We start from the raw sequence: 15,832 nt of genomic DNA, 5'->3' as shown, positions 1-15,832 counted from the left end.
CCGGATCAGTCGTTTTGCCGGAAAGCAATAGCGCAGTGGCAAACGGAAACCACAGGCACCGGCTCCGTCACCATTGAAATCAATGGTGATGGAGACGGAAACCTCTGGTTTCTGTCGGTGTCAGTTTGTGTCTGCTCAGGGTCCCGTTCTGGAGGAAACCTCAGACGGAACGTCAGAACGGGACCCCAACACAGATGTGAACAGAGCCTTACTTATACAGCGCCATTGTCATGTTTTCATCATCCGCTCAGGCTAAGGGCTGATTCAGACGAACGTTGCGTTTTTGCGAGCGCAAAAAACGCTGCGTTTTGCGCGCACAAAAACCACTTGACAGCTGCGTGTGTCATCCGTGTATGATGCGCGGCTGCGTGATTTTCGCGCAGCCGCCATCATAGAGATGAGTCTAGTCGACGTCAGTCACTGTCCAGGGTGCTGAAAGAGTTAACTGATCAGCAGTAACTCTTTCAGCACCCTCGACAGTGAATGCCGATCACAATATCGAGAAACCTGTTAAAAAAAAGAAAAAGTTCGTACTTACCGAGAACTTCCCTCCCGGCCGTTGCCTTGGTGACGTGTCCTTGGTGACGCGCCTCTCTTGACATCGGGCCCCACCTCCCTGGATGACGCCGCAGTCCATGTGACCGCTGCAGCCTGTGCTTGGCCTGTGATTGCCTGGAGCTGTCACTTGGACTGAATTGTCATCCCGGGAGGTCAGACTGGAGGAAGAAGCCGGGAGTTATCGGTAAGTCAGAACTTCTTTTTTTTTTTACACGTTCATGTATATTGGGATCGGAAGTCACTGTCCAGGGTGCTGAAACAGTTTAACTCTTTCAGCACCCTGGACAGTGACTATGTCCTGACGTCGCGTACCGGAATTTTTTTTGCCGGGTTCGGCCAAAACGAGTTCGGCCGAACCCGGTGAAGTTCGGTTCGGTTGTCCGGGTTCGCTCATCTCAAAGACACTCCGTTTGGATCTTTGGAAACAGAAAAGCACGTGGTGCTTTTCTGTTTACATTCATCCTTTTGACAGATGGTGCGCTGTTTCAGTCAGTTCGCACAGAAGTGCTTCCGTGCGACCTGCGTGGTTTTCACGCACCCATTGACTTCAATGGGTGCGTGATGCGCGAAATACGCGGAGATATTGAGCATGTCGCGCTTTTTGCGCAGCGGACAAACGCTGCGCAAAAAGCACGGACTGTCTGTACTGCCCCATAGACTTGTATTGGTCTGTGCGTGGCGCGTGAAAACCACGCGGCCCGCACGGACCCAATACACGTTCGTGTGAATCCCCCCTAATGCTGTGGCCTACTAGAGGACAGCAGAGGGTTTACAGAATGGCACTGTTCAGGTAATTGAAACTTTGGGGGCATGTAGAGAGCCCTAAGTCTGTTCAAAAGTTGAATTCTACCTTTTTGCCCCTTATTTCATGTTACCATGAGGTCGGTTCACGTGAGCCTGGTTTCCGAGCCTTGTATTTAGAACTGGACACATTTCCATGCTATAACTGTCCTTCTCCAAAGTAAATGGTATATTTTGCAGGTGGCTTCCAGTAACTTGAGTTGTGTGTCCTGGTCAGTATCAGACAATAGCTGGAGTAGTAAAGGTTGTGCCACGCTGAAACGTGATGATATTGGAATGACTTGCAACTGCACTCACTTGACCAGTTTTGCCATCCTAATGCTTCTGCATGACTATAAGGTGAGATTATCATTTTACTACATGGGGTGTAATATATTATTTTCTTTGTAATCTGGCACATTTGAGTGGATAATATGAACATAATACACGTCAATTCCATTTTTTCCGTTGACATGTCTGTAAATAACAGTTGCATAAATATCACATTGTGATGTCAGGACCTGACAATTACATAAAGATGAGGGGCTGTACATGGGCTATTCTTCCTATAGAATCAATCTGCCACTGATTTATTATGTGTGAGCTTCCTTCTCCTGTGCAAACCACTGATTTACCTAAATTGCTCCCTCTCTATTTATAAAGAGGTTCTTCAGCAGCTGCAGTGCGTCATGCAGTTCTGTGTTTCAGCTTCTACATAATATAATACACACCTCAGCTGGTGCAGACCTTCCCTATGGAACAAGAGTTTCAAATCAATCTATCAATGGTGGTCAGATAGCTCCCCCTACTCTTCACAAAGAGGTTCTGCAGCAGCATGTATTAAAGGAATAACGTAAATTATTAAGAAAATAGGAGACCCCTAGGCGTTCTCTGTCCTGTATAAATACACTTGACCTGTGGCCTCAATGACTGCCATCATTCCTATAATTTACAGTCAGGGGGGGGACATAATCCTATATATAAATGTTTGCAAGGGATTTTTATTACCTTGTTCTGTTTCAATGTATGTATTCTTCATTGTGAACCACAGATCAATCACAAGTAAATGTACTTTTGTCCTACAGTAATACTTTTAAAACATTTTTTAGAAAGTTATTTGAGTCCTTATTTGAGGTAGAAGGTTGCTTTTCACTTATATCTTGTGTATATATACCTATAGTCCCATTATAGATATTTATGTCATATTCACAGAATATGCCATAAATATATAATAGGTGTGTGTCCCAGATAGGTGCGTGCGTGCGTGTGTGTGTGTGTGTGTAAGGCCTGATTTACACGAGCGTGTGCGTTTTGCGCGCACGCAAAATTTGACAGCTCCATGTGTCATCCGTGTATGATGCGCGGCTGCGTGATTTTCGCGCAGCCGCCATCATAGAGATAAGGCTAGTCGACGCCCGTCACTGTCCAAGGTGCTGAAAGAGCTAACTGATCGGCAGTAACTCTTTCAGCACCCTCGACAGTGAATGCCGATCATAATATACACCAACCTGTGAATAAAAAAAGACGTTCAAACTTACCATGAACTGCCTGCTTCCTCCAGTCCGGTCTCCCGGCCGTTGCCTTGGTGACGCGTCCCTCTCTTGTCATCCGGCCCCACCTCCCAGGATGACGCGGCAGTCCATGAGACCGCTGCAGCCTGTGATTGGCTGCAGCCTGTGCTTGGCCTGTGATTGGCTGCAGCTGTCACTTGGCCTGAATTGTCATCCCGGGAGGTCGGACTGGAGGAAGGAGCCGGGACTTATCGGTAAGTCCGAACTTCTGGTTTTTTTTACACGTATATGTATATTGTGATCGAAAGTCACTGTCCATGGTGCTGAAACAGTTTAAGTCTTTCAGCACCATGGGCAGTGACTGTCTCCTGATGTCGCGTACCCGAACATTTTTTGCCGGGTTCGGTCAAAACGAGTTCGGCCGAACCCGGTGAAGTTCGGTGCGCTCATCTCTAATTTGACACTCCGTTTGGATGTTTGTAAACAGAAAAGCACGTGGTGCTTTTCTGTTTACATTCATCCTTTTGACAGCTCTTGCGTGATTTTCGCGCATGCAACGCAGTAGCGTCCGTGTGGCATGCGTTGTTTTCACGCACCCATTGACTTCAATGGGTGTGTGTTGCGTGAAAAACGCACGATTATAGAACATATCGTGAGTTTTACGCAACGCACTCACGCTGCGCAAAATTCATGCATCGTCTAAACTGCCCCATAGAGTAATATAGGTGCGTACGACACGCGTGAAAAGCACGCGCGTCGCACGCGCGTATATTACGCTCGTGTAAATGAGGCCTAAGACCCACCTATCTGCAGAACAGAAGTCCCCTCCCCAAACTCTGTTTTGCCTGGTGAGGTGGCCATTGCATCCCGAGGCGGAGAATGAATATAGAGGTGGCTCTCTCCATTCTTTTCTATGGAAGTTACGGAAACAAACGAGCAAGTATGCCTCAGGCTGACACACCGAGGCCTCATGCACATGAACATATTTTTTCCCTCCTGTAAATACTGGCGTAAATACGGATAATTGGTCACACGTATTCGACCCGTATTGCACCGGGATTTACGGACCCGTGCCCGTAAATACGGGTCCGGTGGCACCAGTATTCCACCCGTATTTACGGGCACGTTTTCGCTGCAAAATTGCACTGCACTAATCGGCAGCCCTTCTCTCTATCAGTGCAGGATAGAGAGAAGGGGCAGCCCTTTCCGAGGTAAAAGTAAAAGAAATTCATACTTACCCGGCCGTTGTCTTGGTGATGCGTCCCTCTTTCAACATCCAGCCCGACCTCCCTGGATGATGCGGCAGTCCATGTGCACGCTGCAGCCAGTGATTGGCTGCAGCGGTCACATGGGCTGAAACGTCATACCGGGAGGCCAGACTGGAGGAAGAAGCAGGGAGTTCTGGGTAAGTATGAACTTCAATTTTTTTTAGACGTTGATTTATATTGTGATCGGAAGTCACTGTCCAGGGTGCTGAAACAGTTACTGCCGATTGTTTAACTCTTTCAGCACCTTGGACAGTGACTATCCACTGACGCCGCCTCGCAACGCTCCCGTAATTACGGGTGCACACATGTAGTCACCCGTAATTACGGGAGCCCCATAGACTTCTACGGCCTAAAATAGGACATGTTCTATATTTTTCAACGGCCCGGGCACCTTCCCGTAAGCATACGGGGAGGTACCCGTGGCCAATAGAAGTCTATGGGCCCATAATTACGGATCGTAATTACGGCCCGTGATTTCGGGCGTTTTTACGTTTGTGTGCATGGGGCCTGAGGCAGAGAATGAATGGAGAGCACGTCTGTTCGACTGTTTCCGTTACTCCCATACAAGTTAATGGGGAGATTCGCAGCCTATTCTCACGTTATTCTCCAGCTGGACCTCCGTTCTCCAGATAGGGACACTCACCTATCAGACATTTATGGCATATCTACATGTCTCAGATAGGAATGCCCCTTCTATTGCTAGCAAGAGGAGCAATACGCATACACATCAGGGTAACCACAGTCACCTATCGATTCCTATTTATAGCAGGCTGTAGTCTTTACATGGGATGCAGATTACAGACTACAGAATGTCATGTAGCAGTCTATATCATGTTGGCATGCTAACAGGAAAGCACATGAAGCTTACATATCGAATAATCTACATAAAAAGTTGAGTAACCTATTTCTAATACATTGCATTACAGAGCTGGACTTTGGATCTCATATCACAAATTGGGCTATCGATCTCAATTTTCTGTCTTGTACTGGCCATCATCACTTTCAGCTTTTGCCGGTCTCTCCATGGAACACGTAACACAATTCACACACACCTGTGTATCAGTCTCTTCTTTGGCAACTGCATATTTCTACTTGGAATCACAGCAATTCACAACCAGGTAACCCCCGTTACATTTATATTCAGCTCTATCAGTTTTATATACTATTTAATTTTACGTCACTATTTTTAGTAAATACTTGCGCTCCCCATGAAATAACAATTCTGGAACCCATTTTCTTAGAAATCTGGGTTGTGCCGTTCCTCTGTTATTCCTCTTAGGGCCTGTTCACATTAGCGTTGGCTTTCCGTTGAAAGGTTCTGTCTGTAGTTTCCGTCAACCCCTCAGCGGAAAGGCAAACGGAAACCTTCCGTTTGCATCACCATTCATATTGATGGGGACAGAAACATTGCTAATGGTTTCCATTTGTCACCATTCCGTCAGGTTTACGCTTTTTTGACGGAATCAATAGCGCAGTCGACTGCGCTATTGATTCAGTCCAAAAAATGTAAACCTGACGGAATGGTGACAAACTGAAACCATTAGCAATGTTTCCGTCACCATTGAGTTCAATGGTGAGGGAAACGGAAGCTTAGGTTCGTGGTTACCTCCGGGTTAGACTGGCGCTCAGTTCGGAGCACCGTCTAACCCACCCTCGTGTCCCTCGGCTCCGCCTTCCTCTTCCCCTCGTCATGGGGCCTCCCCCCTACCCTGCGGCTTGGTACGGCCGTTCTTTCCTTTCACTTTCATTTACATTTGTGAAACCTAAAAAAATATATATTAAAAAAAAAAATCAGAGTCAAAATCATATACATACAGGAGATGTGGAGGAATTCTTCTTCCATTAATGGAAATTCAACATAATAGGTCTGATTGACTCACTAAGGGCATGTTCACATCAGCATTCGGGTTCTTTTCCGTTCAACCTTTCCATCAGAGGAACAGATGAACGGAAAGCCGAACGGAAACTATTGCTTACATTTGCATTAACATTGATTTAATTGGGAATACTTCCATTTTCAGCGTGTTTCAGTTTGTTTCCATTCTGTAAAGTTTCCGTTTTTTTCACGGAAACAATATTGCTGTAGACTACGCTATAGTTTCTGTGAATAAAACTGAAACGTTACGCAACATAAACAAAGTGAAACACACTAATACGGAAACATTACTATTAACATCAATGGTAATCCAGATGGAAGTGATAGTTTCCGTTCGGCTTTCCGTTCATTGTTCCTCTGACGGAAAGGTTGAACGGAACAGATGAACGGAATCTGAACGCTGATGTGATCAAGCCCTAGATAATGTTATGTACATTTTTATCAATATTAACACTATAGGGTTTGTAAAGCGAAATTTGCCAATCATTTGCCCCTACTTGCACCATCGTTTCTACCAGAGACTCGCCCAGAGATATTCTAATAGGTTTTTAAAACTAATTTAAGAATTTCCATTAGGAGGAATCAATTATCACCTACACAGTCCATCCCGTCAGGTTGTCAATAGGGGAATCCCACACGGCACTAACCTGTTGTGATTTGGTTGTGATGACCTAATTGGGACAATATTCTTCTTATGTTAAACCTTTTTTACATGTTTTTGTTGCATTCTAGGTTATTTGTGGGATAGTGGCAGGACTTCTTCATGCTTTCTACCTCTGCTCCTTTTGCTGGATGTTTCTGGAAGGAGTGGAGCTTTACCTCATGTTAGTTACAGTATTCAACACCCATCTGAAAAAAAGATACCTCCTAGCAGTGGGGTATGGCACGCCGGCTGTGATCATCACAATAAGTGCAGCAATATATCATCAAGGATACGGCACTAATGAATAGTGAGTGAAAGGGTAAAGGTGCAAATATTCAGGTTTCTATGTAAATATATAAAGAAATATTAGTGTTAGCAACAGAATTACACTTGGGCCCTGTTCCCACAGCGTTTTTTTAAACTGATTTTGACGTGGAAAATGCACCGGAATCAGTGCCAAAAACGCCGAAATATCCCTCTATTGATTTCAATGAGAGGTAGAGGCATTTCCCGGGTGGTTTTAGTCTGCTCGCGACAAAAACAAAGCATCATGCCCTAACTTTGAGCTCAACCATTCGCTTGGAGCGTTTTTTTTTGCATTTGCTAAATTTAAAAAAAGGCCTAAAAAAGCATAAAAAAACCCTTGCATTTAAACATTTTCCTCAAAAAATTGGAAGGAATATTGAGGCAGATTTTTTCTGCGTGGTACAAAATGCAGTGTGCACATACCCTTTAGGGTTCATTCACATTCATATTTAAAAGAAAAAAAATGCTTTGGAATTTAATATAAAAACGGAGGGGTTAAACGGGCTCACATTATCGGAGACCACTGCTATTGGTCTCCAATCGTTGCCCTGAAGCCCGAGGCTGTTAGCAACAGCCTGGGCTTCAGGAGCAGAGTGCCCAATTCAGGGAAAACAGCTTCTAAAGTGCCACCGTGAAAAGGCGGCGCTTCAGAAGAACTACCCTGAGCGGCCGCTGTAAAAACAGTATATGGCGGTCGTTAAGGGGTTAATTAAGCAATCGTAAACCGGATATGCAAATAGTGACATGAATGTATTTGTCTAATCAAACTTTCCACGGAGAAATACATAATCCGTGCGCAATAGGAAACACATTTATAGTGGATCATCAACTTTTAACACCATGTCATGTTTAGGTCCAAAATTCTCTGCTAATTTATTTCTTAATATATCTATATAGTGGTCAGAGTTCCATTTTTCTGATACAGAGATCCATATCTCCTATATTGACATAGATTTGAAGGGGTTTTTTAGTCCCAAAAATTTGATCACTTACCCCTGCCGATCAACTGTTTTTAAGGGGCCGCTGCGGCTTGTACGATCGCGGCTTCCCCTTTATTTCTACTTGCTCACTTTGAGGGTATGTTCACACGCAAACGCAAAATACGTCTGAAATTACAGAGCTCTTTTCAGGAGAAAACAGCTCCTGAATTTCAGACGTTTTTGCAAGTACTTGAGTTTTTCGCAGCGTCCATTACGGACGTAATTGGAGCTGTTTTTCATTGGAGTCAATGAAAAACGGCTCCAAAAACATCCCAAAGAAGTGTCCTGCACTTCTTTGACGTGGGCGTATTTTTACGCGGCGTCTTTTCACAGCGAAGCGTAAAATTACATCTCGTCTGAACAGAACATTGTAAAATCCATTGCAAGCAATGGGCAGATGTTTGCAGACGTAATGGAGCCGTCTTTTCAGGCGTAATTCGAGGCGTAAAACGCCTGAATTACGTCTGAAAATAGGTTGTGTGCACATACCCTGAATTTTCGACACACTTGTAACAGTGGTTCACAGTATTGCAGCCTTTTATCCCATTCACTAGCCCCTTCAAAACAACTGATCTGCAGGGGTGCCGGGAGTCAGACCTCGGCCGATCACATATGTATGGTCTATCCTGAGGATAGGCCATCAATTTTGGGGACTGGAAAACCCCTTTTAGGCCTGATTTACACGAGCGTGTGCGTTTTGCGCACGCAAAAAACGCTGCGTTTTGCGTGCGCAATAGGCACATAACAGCTCCGTGTGTCATCAGCGTATGATGATTTTCGCGCAGCCGCCATCATTATGCCACTCCCGGGCAGGCATCGATCCCAGTCAGAACACTGCCACAAGACTCCTGCCTTCTTCTGATCACTGCTGCAGACGTCTGGCCTGTCAGCAGCGATCAGCTGTTTTGATACAGCTGCAGCGCCCAGCGGGACATTTTGCGGACCGCCCGGGACGGCGGGACAGCGCTGAGAAATCGGGACTGTCCCGCCGGATACGGGACGGTTGGGAGGTATGCTATGGGCGTTACGAAAACAGCGTAGCTCAGAGAGTTACGCTGTTTCCGTAACTCCTGACCATGTAATCAGGAAGTTGCAGGCAGTCTGAGTGAGCAGAAAAAGCTAGAATGGGGATTAGGGGGCCCCGTTCTAGGGATAGGTGCGGGTCCCAGAGGTGGGCCCCCGCATCTATCTGACATTTATGACATATCCTGTGGATATGTCATAAATGTCCTTCATGGGAAAACTCCTTTAATTAAACAATATGCAGTAAGCTCCCTCTAGTGGTAACTGCAGGCATCTAGAATTGTATCATTTAACTCTATGGGAACAATTTATAAAGAACTCTACGCCAGTTTTCTGGTATAGAAAAGTCACAATTTGTGCAAAAATTTGCTTTTTGCGCACAAATTTTATGACTGTTCTATTTCTACGCCAACTCTGCCATGTTTTGAAAAAGTAGATGGGGCTAAGCAAAAGGGGGCAGGGCTCGATAAATTTAGGGCCCTAAAAAAAAAAACTGTTACCTACACTAAACATTTTCCCCTTTCTTCTCTCATAGCTGCTGGTTGTCCCGTAAAAAAGGTTTTATCTGGGCCTTTATGGGACCTGTGTGTGCGATTATCCTAGTAAGTAGATTTTGTTATATCACAGTAACATCTAAGTTCAGTACACTTAAAGGCTATGTAAATGTTTGGAAGTGTTTTTTTTATTATTATTATTATTATTATTATTATTATTATTATTATGTTTTAACCCCTTAACGACCAAGGACGAAAATGAACGTCATGGTCGGCTGCTAGTTCCCGCACCATGACGTTCATTTTCGTCCGCATTTCAAACTGTCACTCTGTGTAAACACAGAGTGACAGACCCGCGCTGACAGTTGTCCCCGACAGCTGAGACATCAGTCTTGCCGGACAGCGGACCATCGCCGCTGCTTTCGGCAGTTAACCCCTTAAGTGCGGCGACGGATTGCCGTCGCCGCATTTAAGTGGTTTGAAGCACATCAGCAGCCCCCACGAAGTGATCGTGGGGGCTACCGATGCTTGTCACGGCAATCGGAGGTCAGATAATGACCTCCGGGTTGCCATGCACGGAAGCCTCGGAGGAACAGCGTCCGGCCGTTCCTCCTCTGCTTCCTGTCAGTGTGACAGTCACGTCACAATGACAGTTAGAGTACATTACACTACGTGTGTAGTGTAATGTACTCTAGCAGCGATCAAAGCTGCAAAACTAAGTGTCCTCTAGTGGGACAAGTTAAAAAAGTACAAAAAAGTAATAAAAATGTTTTAAAAAAAGTGTAAAAATAAAGTTACAAGTTCTATAAACACTAAATGCTTTTTTTCCTATAATAAGACTTTCATTATAGAAAAAAAATGAACACGTTAAAAAAGTACACATATCTGGTATCACCGCGTTCGTAACGAACCCAACTATAAAACTATAATGTTGTTTTTCCCGCACGATGAACACCCCAAAAAAAATCAATAAAAAACTACGACAGAATCGCAATTTTTTGGGTCACCACCGCTCCCTAAATAAAGAATAAAAAGTGATCAAAAAGTCGCATGTACCCGAAAATAGTACCAATAAAAACTTCTATCCGTCCCGCAAAAAACAAGCCCTTACACAGCTTTTTTGACTAAAAAATTAAAAAATTATGGCTCTCAGAATATGGTGACACAGAAATTTTTTTTTTTATAAATAAGTTATTTTATTGCGCAAACGCTAAAAAAAAGGACCAAACCTATATACATATGGTATCGCCGTAATCGTACCAACCCGCAGAATAAATTAAAAATGTCGTTTATAGCGTACGGTGAGCGCGGCAAAAAGAAAACCTAAAAAACGGTGTCAGAATTCCTGTTTTTTGCTCAGGATTGCAAAAAAATTGAATAAAAAGTGATCAAAAAAAAATCGCATGTACCCCAAAATGGTACCAATGAAAACTACAGATTGTCCCGCAACAAATAAGCCTTCACACCACTCTATTGATGGAAAAATAAAAAAGTTATGGCTCTTGGAAAGCGGGGAGTGAAAATCTAAAATATGAAAGCAAAAAATGGATCAGTCCTGAAAGGGTTAATTCATTTCTAATGAAAAAAACGTATGACAACATGTTGGGTATTTCCGTACTCGGGAGAAATTGCTTTATAAAAAAATGGTTGTTTTTTTCCTCCTTTATCCCTTGTGAAAATGAGAAAATGCAACATTTTAGTGGAAAAAATGTTGATATTAATTTTCGCGCCCTAATTCTAATAAACTCTGCAAAAGACCCGTGGGGTGTAAATGCTCACTATACCCCTAGAAAAATTCCTTGAAGGTTTTTCCAAAATGGGGTCACTTTTGGTGGGTTTCCACTGTTTTGGTCCCTCCAGTGCATTGCAAATGCGACATGGCACCGAAAACCATTCCAGCAAAATCATAAATTCAAATGGCGCTCCTTCCCTTCTGAGCCCTGCTGTGGGTCCAAACAGCAGTTTATTACCACATATGGGGTATTGTCGTAATCGGGAGACATTGCTTTACAAATGTTGGGGTGCATTTTCTTCTTTATTCCTTGTAAATAATAAAAATTTCTATGTTGTTTCAGAAAAAAAGTACATTTTAATTCTTACAGACTAATTTCAATATATTTAGCAAAAAACCTGTGGGGTCAAAATGCTAACTATACCCCTAGGTAAATACCTTAAGGGGTCTAGTTTTCGAAATGGGGTCGTTTATGGGGAGTTTCTATCATTCTGGCAGCTCAAAGCTTCTCCAAATGTACATTGGGGCCTAAAACATTTTCAAGCAAAATATGAGTCCTGAAAGCCTCCGGGTGCTCCCTTCCTTTGGGGCCCTGCCGTGTGTCCAAACAACGCATTAGGGCCACAATGTGGGTATTTTTGAAAACAGGAGAAAGAGGGTGATAGATTTTGGGGTGTGTTTCTTCATTTTCATGGTCGCTTTACAAAGAAATCGGTCTTCAAACAAATACTTTTATGAAAAAAGGGAAATTATTATTTTTTTCACCTGATATGCATTAAATTTAGCAAAGAACTGTGGGGTCAAAATAATTACTATACCCCTAAATAAATACATTATGGGGTCTAGTTTTCTAAATGGGGTCGTTTATGGGGAGTTTCTATCGTTCTGGCAGCTCAAAGCTTCTCCAAATGTACATTGGGGCCTAAAACATTTTCAAGCAAAATATGAGTCCTGAAAGCCTCCGGGTGCTCCCTTCCTTTTGGGTCCTGCCGTGTGTCCAGGCAGCGCATTAGGGCCACAATGTTGGTATTTTTGAAAACAGGAGAATCAGGGTGATAGATTTTGTGGTGTGTTTCTTCATTCTCATGGTCGCTTTACAAAGAAATTGGTCTTCAAACTGATACTTTTATGAAAAAAAGTGCATTTTTTTTTTCCACCTGCTATGTATTAAATTTAGCAAAAAACTGTGGGGTCAAAATACTTACTATACCCTTAGGTAAATACCTTAAGGGGTCTAGTTTTCTAAATGGGGTCATTTGTGGGGGTTTCCACCATTCTGACACCTATGAGCCTCTGAAAACCTGGCTTGGTGCAGGAAAACAAAATGTACTTCAAAATTTATAAAATTATTATTCAATTTGTAAGTCCTCTAAATTGCTGAAAATTTATTTTATTTTTTCAAAAGTGCTGCCAAAATGGAGTAAAGAGATAGAAATATATATTTAATTAAAAAAATTGTGCAGTATGTGTGTACATATGTGACATATTGCAGTTAAAAATAGGGGAAAATGGTAATTTTTACAAAATTTCTTCAATTTTTCTATTTTTTAATTAATTTCCGCAAATCGTATCAGTCTACTTTTACCACTAAAATAAAGTACAACATGTGACGAAAAAACAATGTCAGAATTACTTGGATATTCAAAACTTTCACAGAGTTATTCTCTGATAAAGTCAGACATACCAGATTTGACAAATCTGGCTTGGTCATTAAGGTACAAACATGCCCGGTCATTAAGGGGTTAAACTTTTTTTTTAACTTTTTTACTAGTCCCACTAGGGGACTTTAATATGCGATTCTCCGATCGCTATTATAATACACTGCAATACTTTTGTATTGTTGTGTTTTACTGCCTGTCCGTTTAAAACGGACAGGCATCTGCTAGGTCATGCCTCTGGCATTCATTACAGGCAGACCTGGGGGCCTTTATTAGGCCCCCGGCTGCCATCGGAGACACTGACACTCGGCGATCTTATCGCCGGGTGTCAGTGGGATGAGAGGGAGCTCCCTCCCTCTCTCCATAACCACTCAGATGCGGTGCTCGCTATTGAGCAGCGCATCTGAGGGGTAAAACGGGTGAGATCGATCTCACCCGGCAGAGCAGGGACGCCCCCAGCCCTCAGCTACCTCTGGCAGCTGAGACCAGGGAGATTTGACAGCTCCCTGCTCTGTTTACTTATTCTGATGCCGCAACGTAAAAAGTCTATTGCATCGGAATAAGGCCCGTTAGTGACCGACGTAAAAAGACTATGGGCCGGTCACTAACGGGTTAAAAAGTATAAAGAAGTTTTAATAAAATGTATTTACAACGTTTATTAACACACACTAATGCACATTTTTATTTAAAAAAAAACAACAACAAACAAATCACTTTCAAATATTTACATAGCCTAAGGCTGGGTTCACACGACCTATTTTCAGACGTAAACGAGGCGTTTTAAGCCTTGATTTACGTCTGAAAATACGGCTCCAATACGTCGGCAAACATCTGCCCATTCATTTGAATAGGTTTGCCGACGTACTGTGCAGTCAACCTGTCATTTACGCGTCGCTGTCAAACGACGACGCGTAAAAAAGACGGCTCGTCAAAAGAAGTGCAGGACACTTCTTGAGACGTAATTTGAGCCGTTTTTCATTGATTCCAATGAAGAACAGCTCCAAATTACGGCCGTAATTACAGCCATTTCAGTCATATATAAAAATTATAATAACCAATACTAACCATAGGGGGCAGTATTCTAGTAGTTATCTTCCTGTACATAGGAGCATTATTATAATAGTTATTTTTCTTTTATATAGGGGTAGTATTACAGTAGTTATATTCTTGTACATAAGGGGCAGTATTCGTGCACATTCAGACGTGGCGGAATTGCAGCAGCCGTTTTTTACATTTGTTTCTATACATTTTTAGGAAACTTAGTTCAGACGTTGCAGAAAATAACTGCGGAATTTAGGCTGCGGTGCAGAATTTTCCCTCCGCAGCATTCTCATTACATTGCGGAGAAGAAGCGGAATTTCACTGCAGATTTCAGCCTTTGCAATGCAAAAACTGAAATCTGTGGCAAATCCGCTGTGATATCTGCAACGTCTGAATTACCTGTCAACTATGCAAATGTTGGTGCAGATTCATTGCGTAATTGCCCCGAATCTGCACCAACATTTGCAGCGGAAAAATTCTGCCACGTCTGAACATGGCCTTATAGTAGTTATATTCTTGTATATAGCAGGCAGTATTATAGTAGTTATATTCTTGTACATAGGAGGCAGTATTATAGTAGTTATATTCTTGTATATAGGGGGCAGTGTTATAGTAGTTATATTCTTGTACATAGGAGGCAGTATTATAGTAGTTATATTCTTGTATATAGCAGGCAGTATTATAGTAGTTATATTCTTGTATATAGCAGGCAGTATTATAGTAGTTATATTCTTGTACATAGGAGGCAGTATTATAGTAGTTATATTCTTGTATATAGGGGGCAGTGTTATAGTAGTTATATTCTTGTACATAGGAGGCAGTATTATAGTAGTTATATTCTTGTATATAGGGGGCAGTATTATAGTAGTTATATTCTTGTATATAGCAGGCAGTATTAGGGTATGTTCACACGGCCTATTTACGGACGTAAATCGGGCGTTTTTGCCCCGAATTACGCCCGAAAATAGCGCCTCAATAGCGCTGACAAACATCTGCCCATTGAAAGCAATGGGCAGACGTTTGTCTGTTCACACGAGGCGTATATTTACGCGCCGCTGTCAAATGACGGCGCGCAAATAGACGCCCGCGTCAAAGAAGTGACCTGTCACTTCTTTGGCCGTAATTGGAGCCGCTATTCATTGACTCCAATGAATAGCAGCGCTAATTACGGCCGTAATTGACGCGGCGTTCAAGCGCCTGCACATGCCGGTACGGCTGAAATTACGGGGATGTTTTCAGGCTGAAACATCCCCGTAATTTCAGCCGTTACGGACCCCCGCCGTGTGAACATACCCTTATAGTAGTTATATCCTTGTACATAGGAGGCAGTATTATAGTAGTCAATGAAAAACGCCTCCAAAAACGGCCATAAAATATGCCGCGAAAAATGCGAGTTGCTACAAAAACGTCTGAAAATCAGGAGCTGTTTTCGCCTGAAAACAGCTCCGTATTTTCAAAAGTTTTTAGTCACTGCGTGTGAACATACCCTTAGGGCTAGCAGAATACGTCAATGAAAAACGGCTCCAAAAACGTCCCAAGAAGTGACATGCACTTCTTTTTCACGAGCGTCTTTTTACACAGCATCTTTTGACAGCGACGCGTAAAATTACACCTCGTGGGAACAGAACATCGTAAAACCCATTGAAAGCAATGGGCAGATGTTTGTAGGCGTAATGGAGCCGTTTTTTCAGGCGTAATTCGAGGCGTAAAACGTGCGTGTGAACATACCCTTATAGTAGTTATATTCTTGTACACAGGGGGCAGTATTATAGTAGTTATATTCTTGTACATAGGAGGCAGTATTATAGTAGTTATATTCTTGTACATAGGGGGCAGTATTATGGCTTATTCAGACGAACAGGATATACGTACGTGCAACACGTGTGATTTTCACGCTCATCGCACGGCCCTATATTAGTCTATGGGGCAGTGCAGACAGTTGCGTGATTTTTCCGCAGCGTG

General features: G+C 43.0%; 1 protein-coding gene across 3 annotated transcripts in view; it reads left to right on the top strand.

Annotated features, from left to right (window-relative positions):
* ADGRE5 (adhesion G protein-coupled receptor E5) overlaps positions 1-15,832 on the top strand; it is a 141,574-nt gene that overhangs the window by 99,990 nt on the left and 25,752 nt on the right. For all 3 annotated transcript variants that reach the window (XM_075858736.1, XM_075858735.1, XM_075858733.1), the window contains 4 exons: positions 1,540-1,698; positions 5,044-5,235; positions 6,726-6,943; positions 9,481-9,547. In XM_075858736.1, coding sequence (XP_075714851.1) covers positions 1,540-1,698; positions 5,044-5,235; positions 6,726-6,943; positions 9,481-9,547 — 636 coding nt within the window. The remainder of the gene's footprint in view (positions 1-1,539; positions 1,699-5,043; positions 5,236-6,725; positions 6,944-9,480; positions 9,548-15,832) is intronic.

Source organism: Rhinoderma darwinii, chromosome 3, assembly GCF_050947455.1.
Source record: "Rhinoderma darwinii isolate aRhiDar2 chromosome 3, aRhiDar2.hap1, whole genome shotgun sequence".
NCBI lineage: Eukaryota > Metazoa > Chordata > Amphibia > Anura > Rhinodermatidae > Rhinoderma > Rhinoderma darwinii.
The sequence above is the reverse complement of the archived record's forward strand: the minus strand, read 5'-3'. Positions and strand labels throughout refer to the sequence as shown.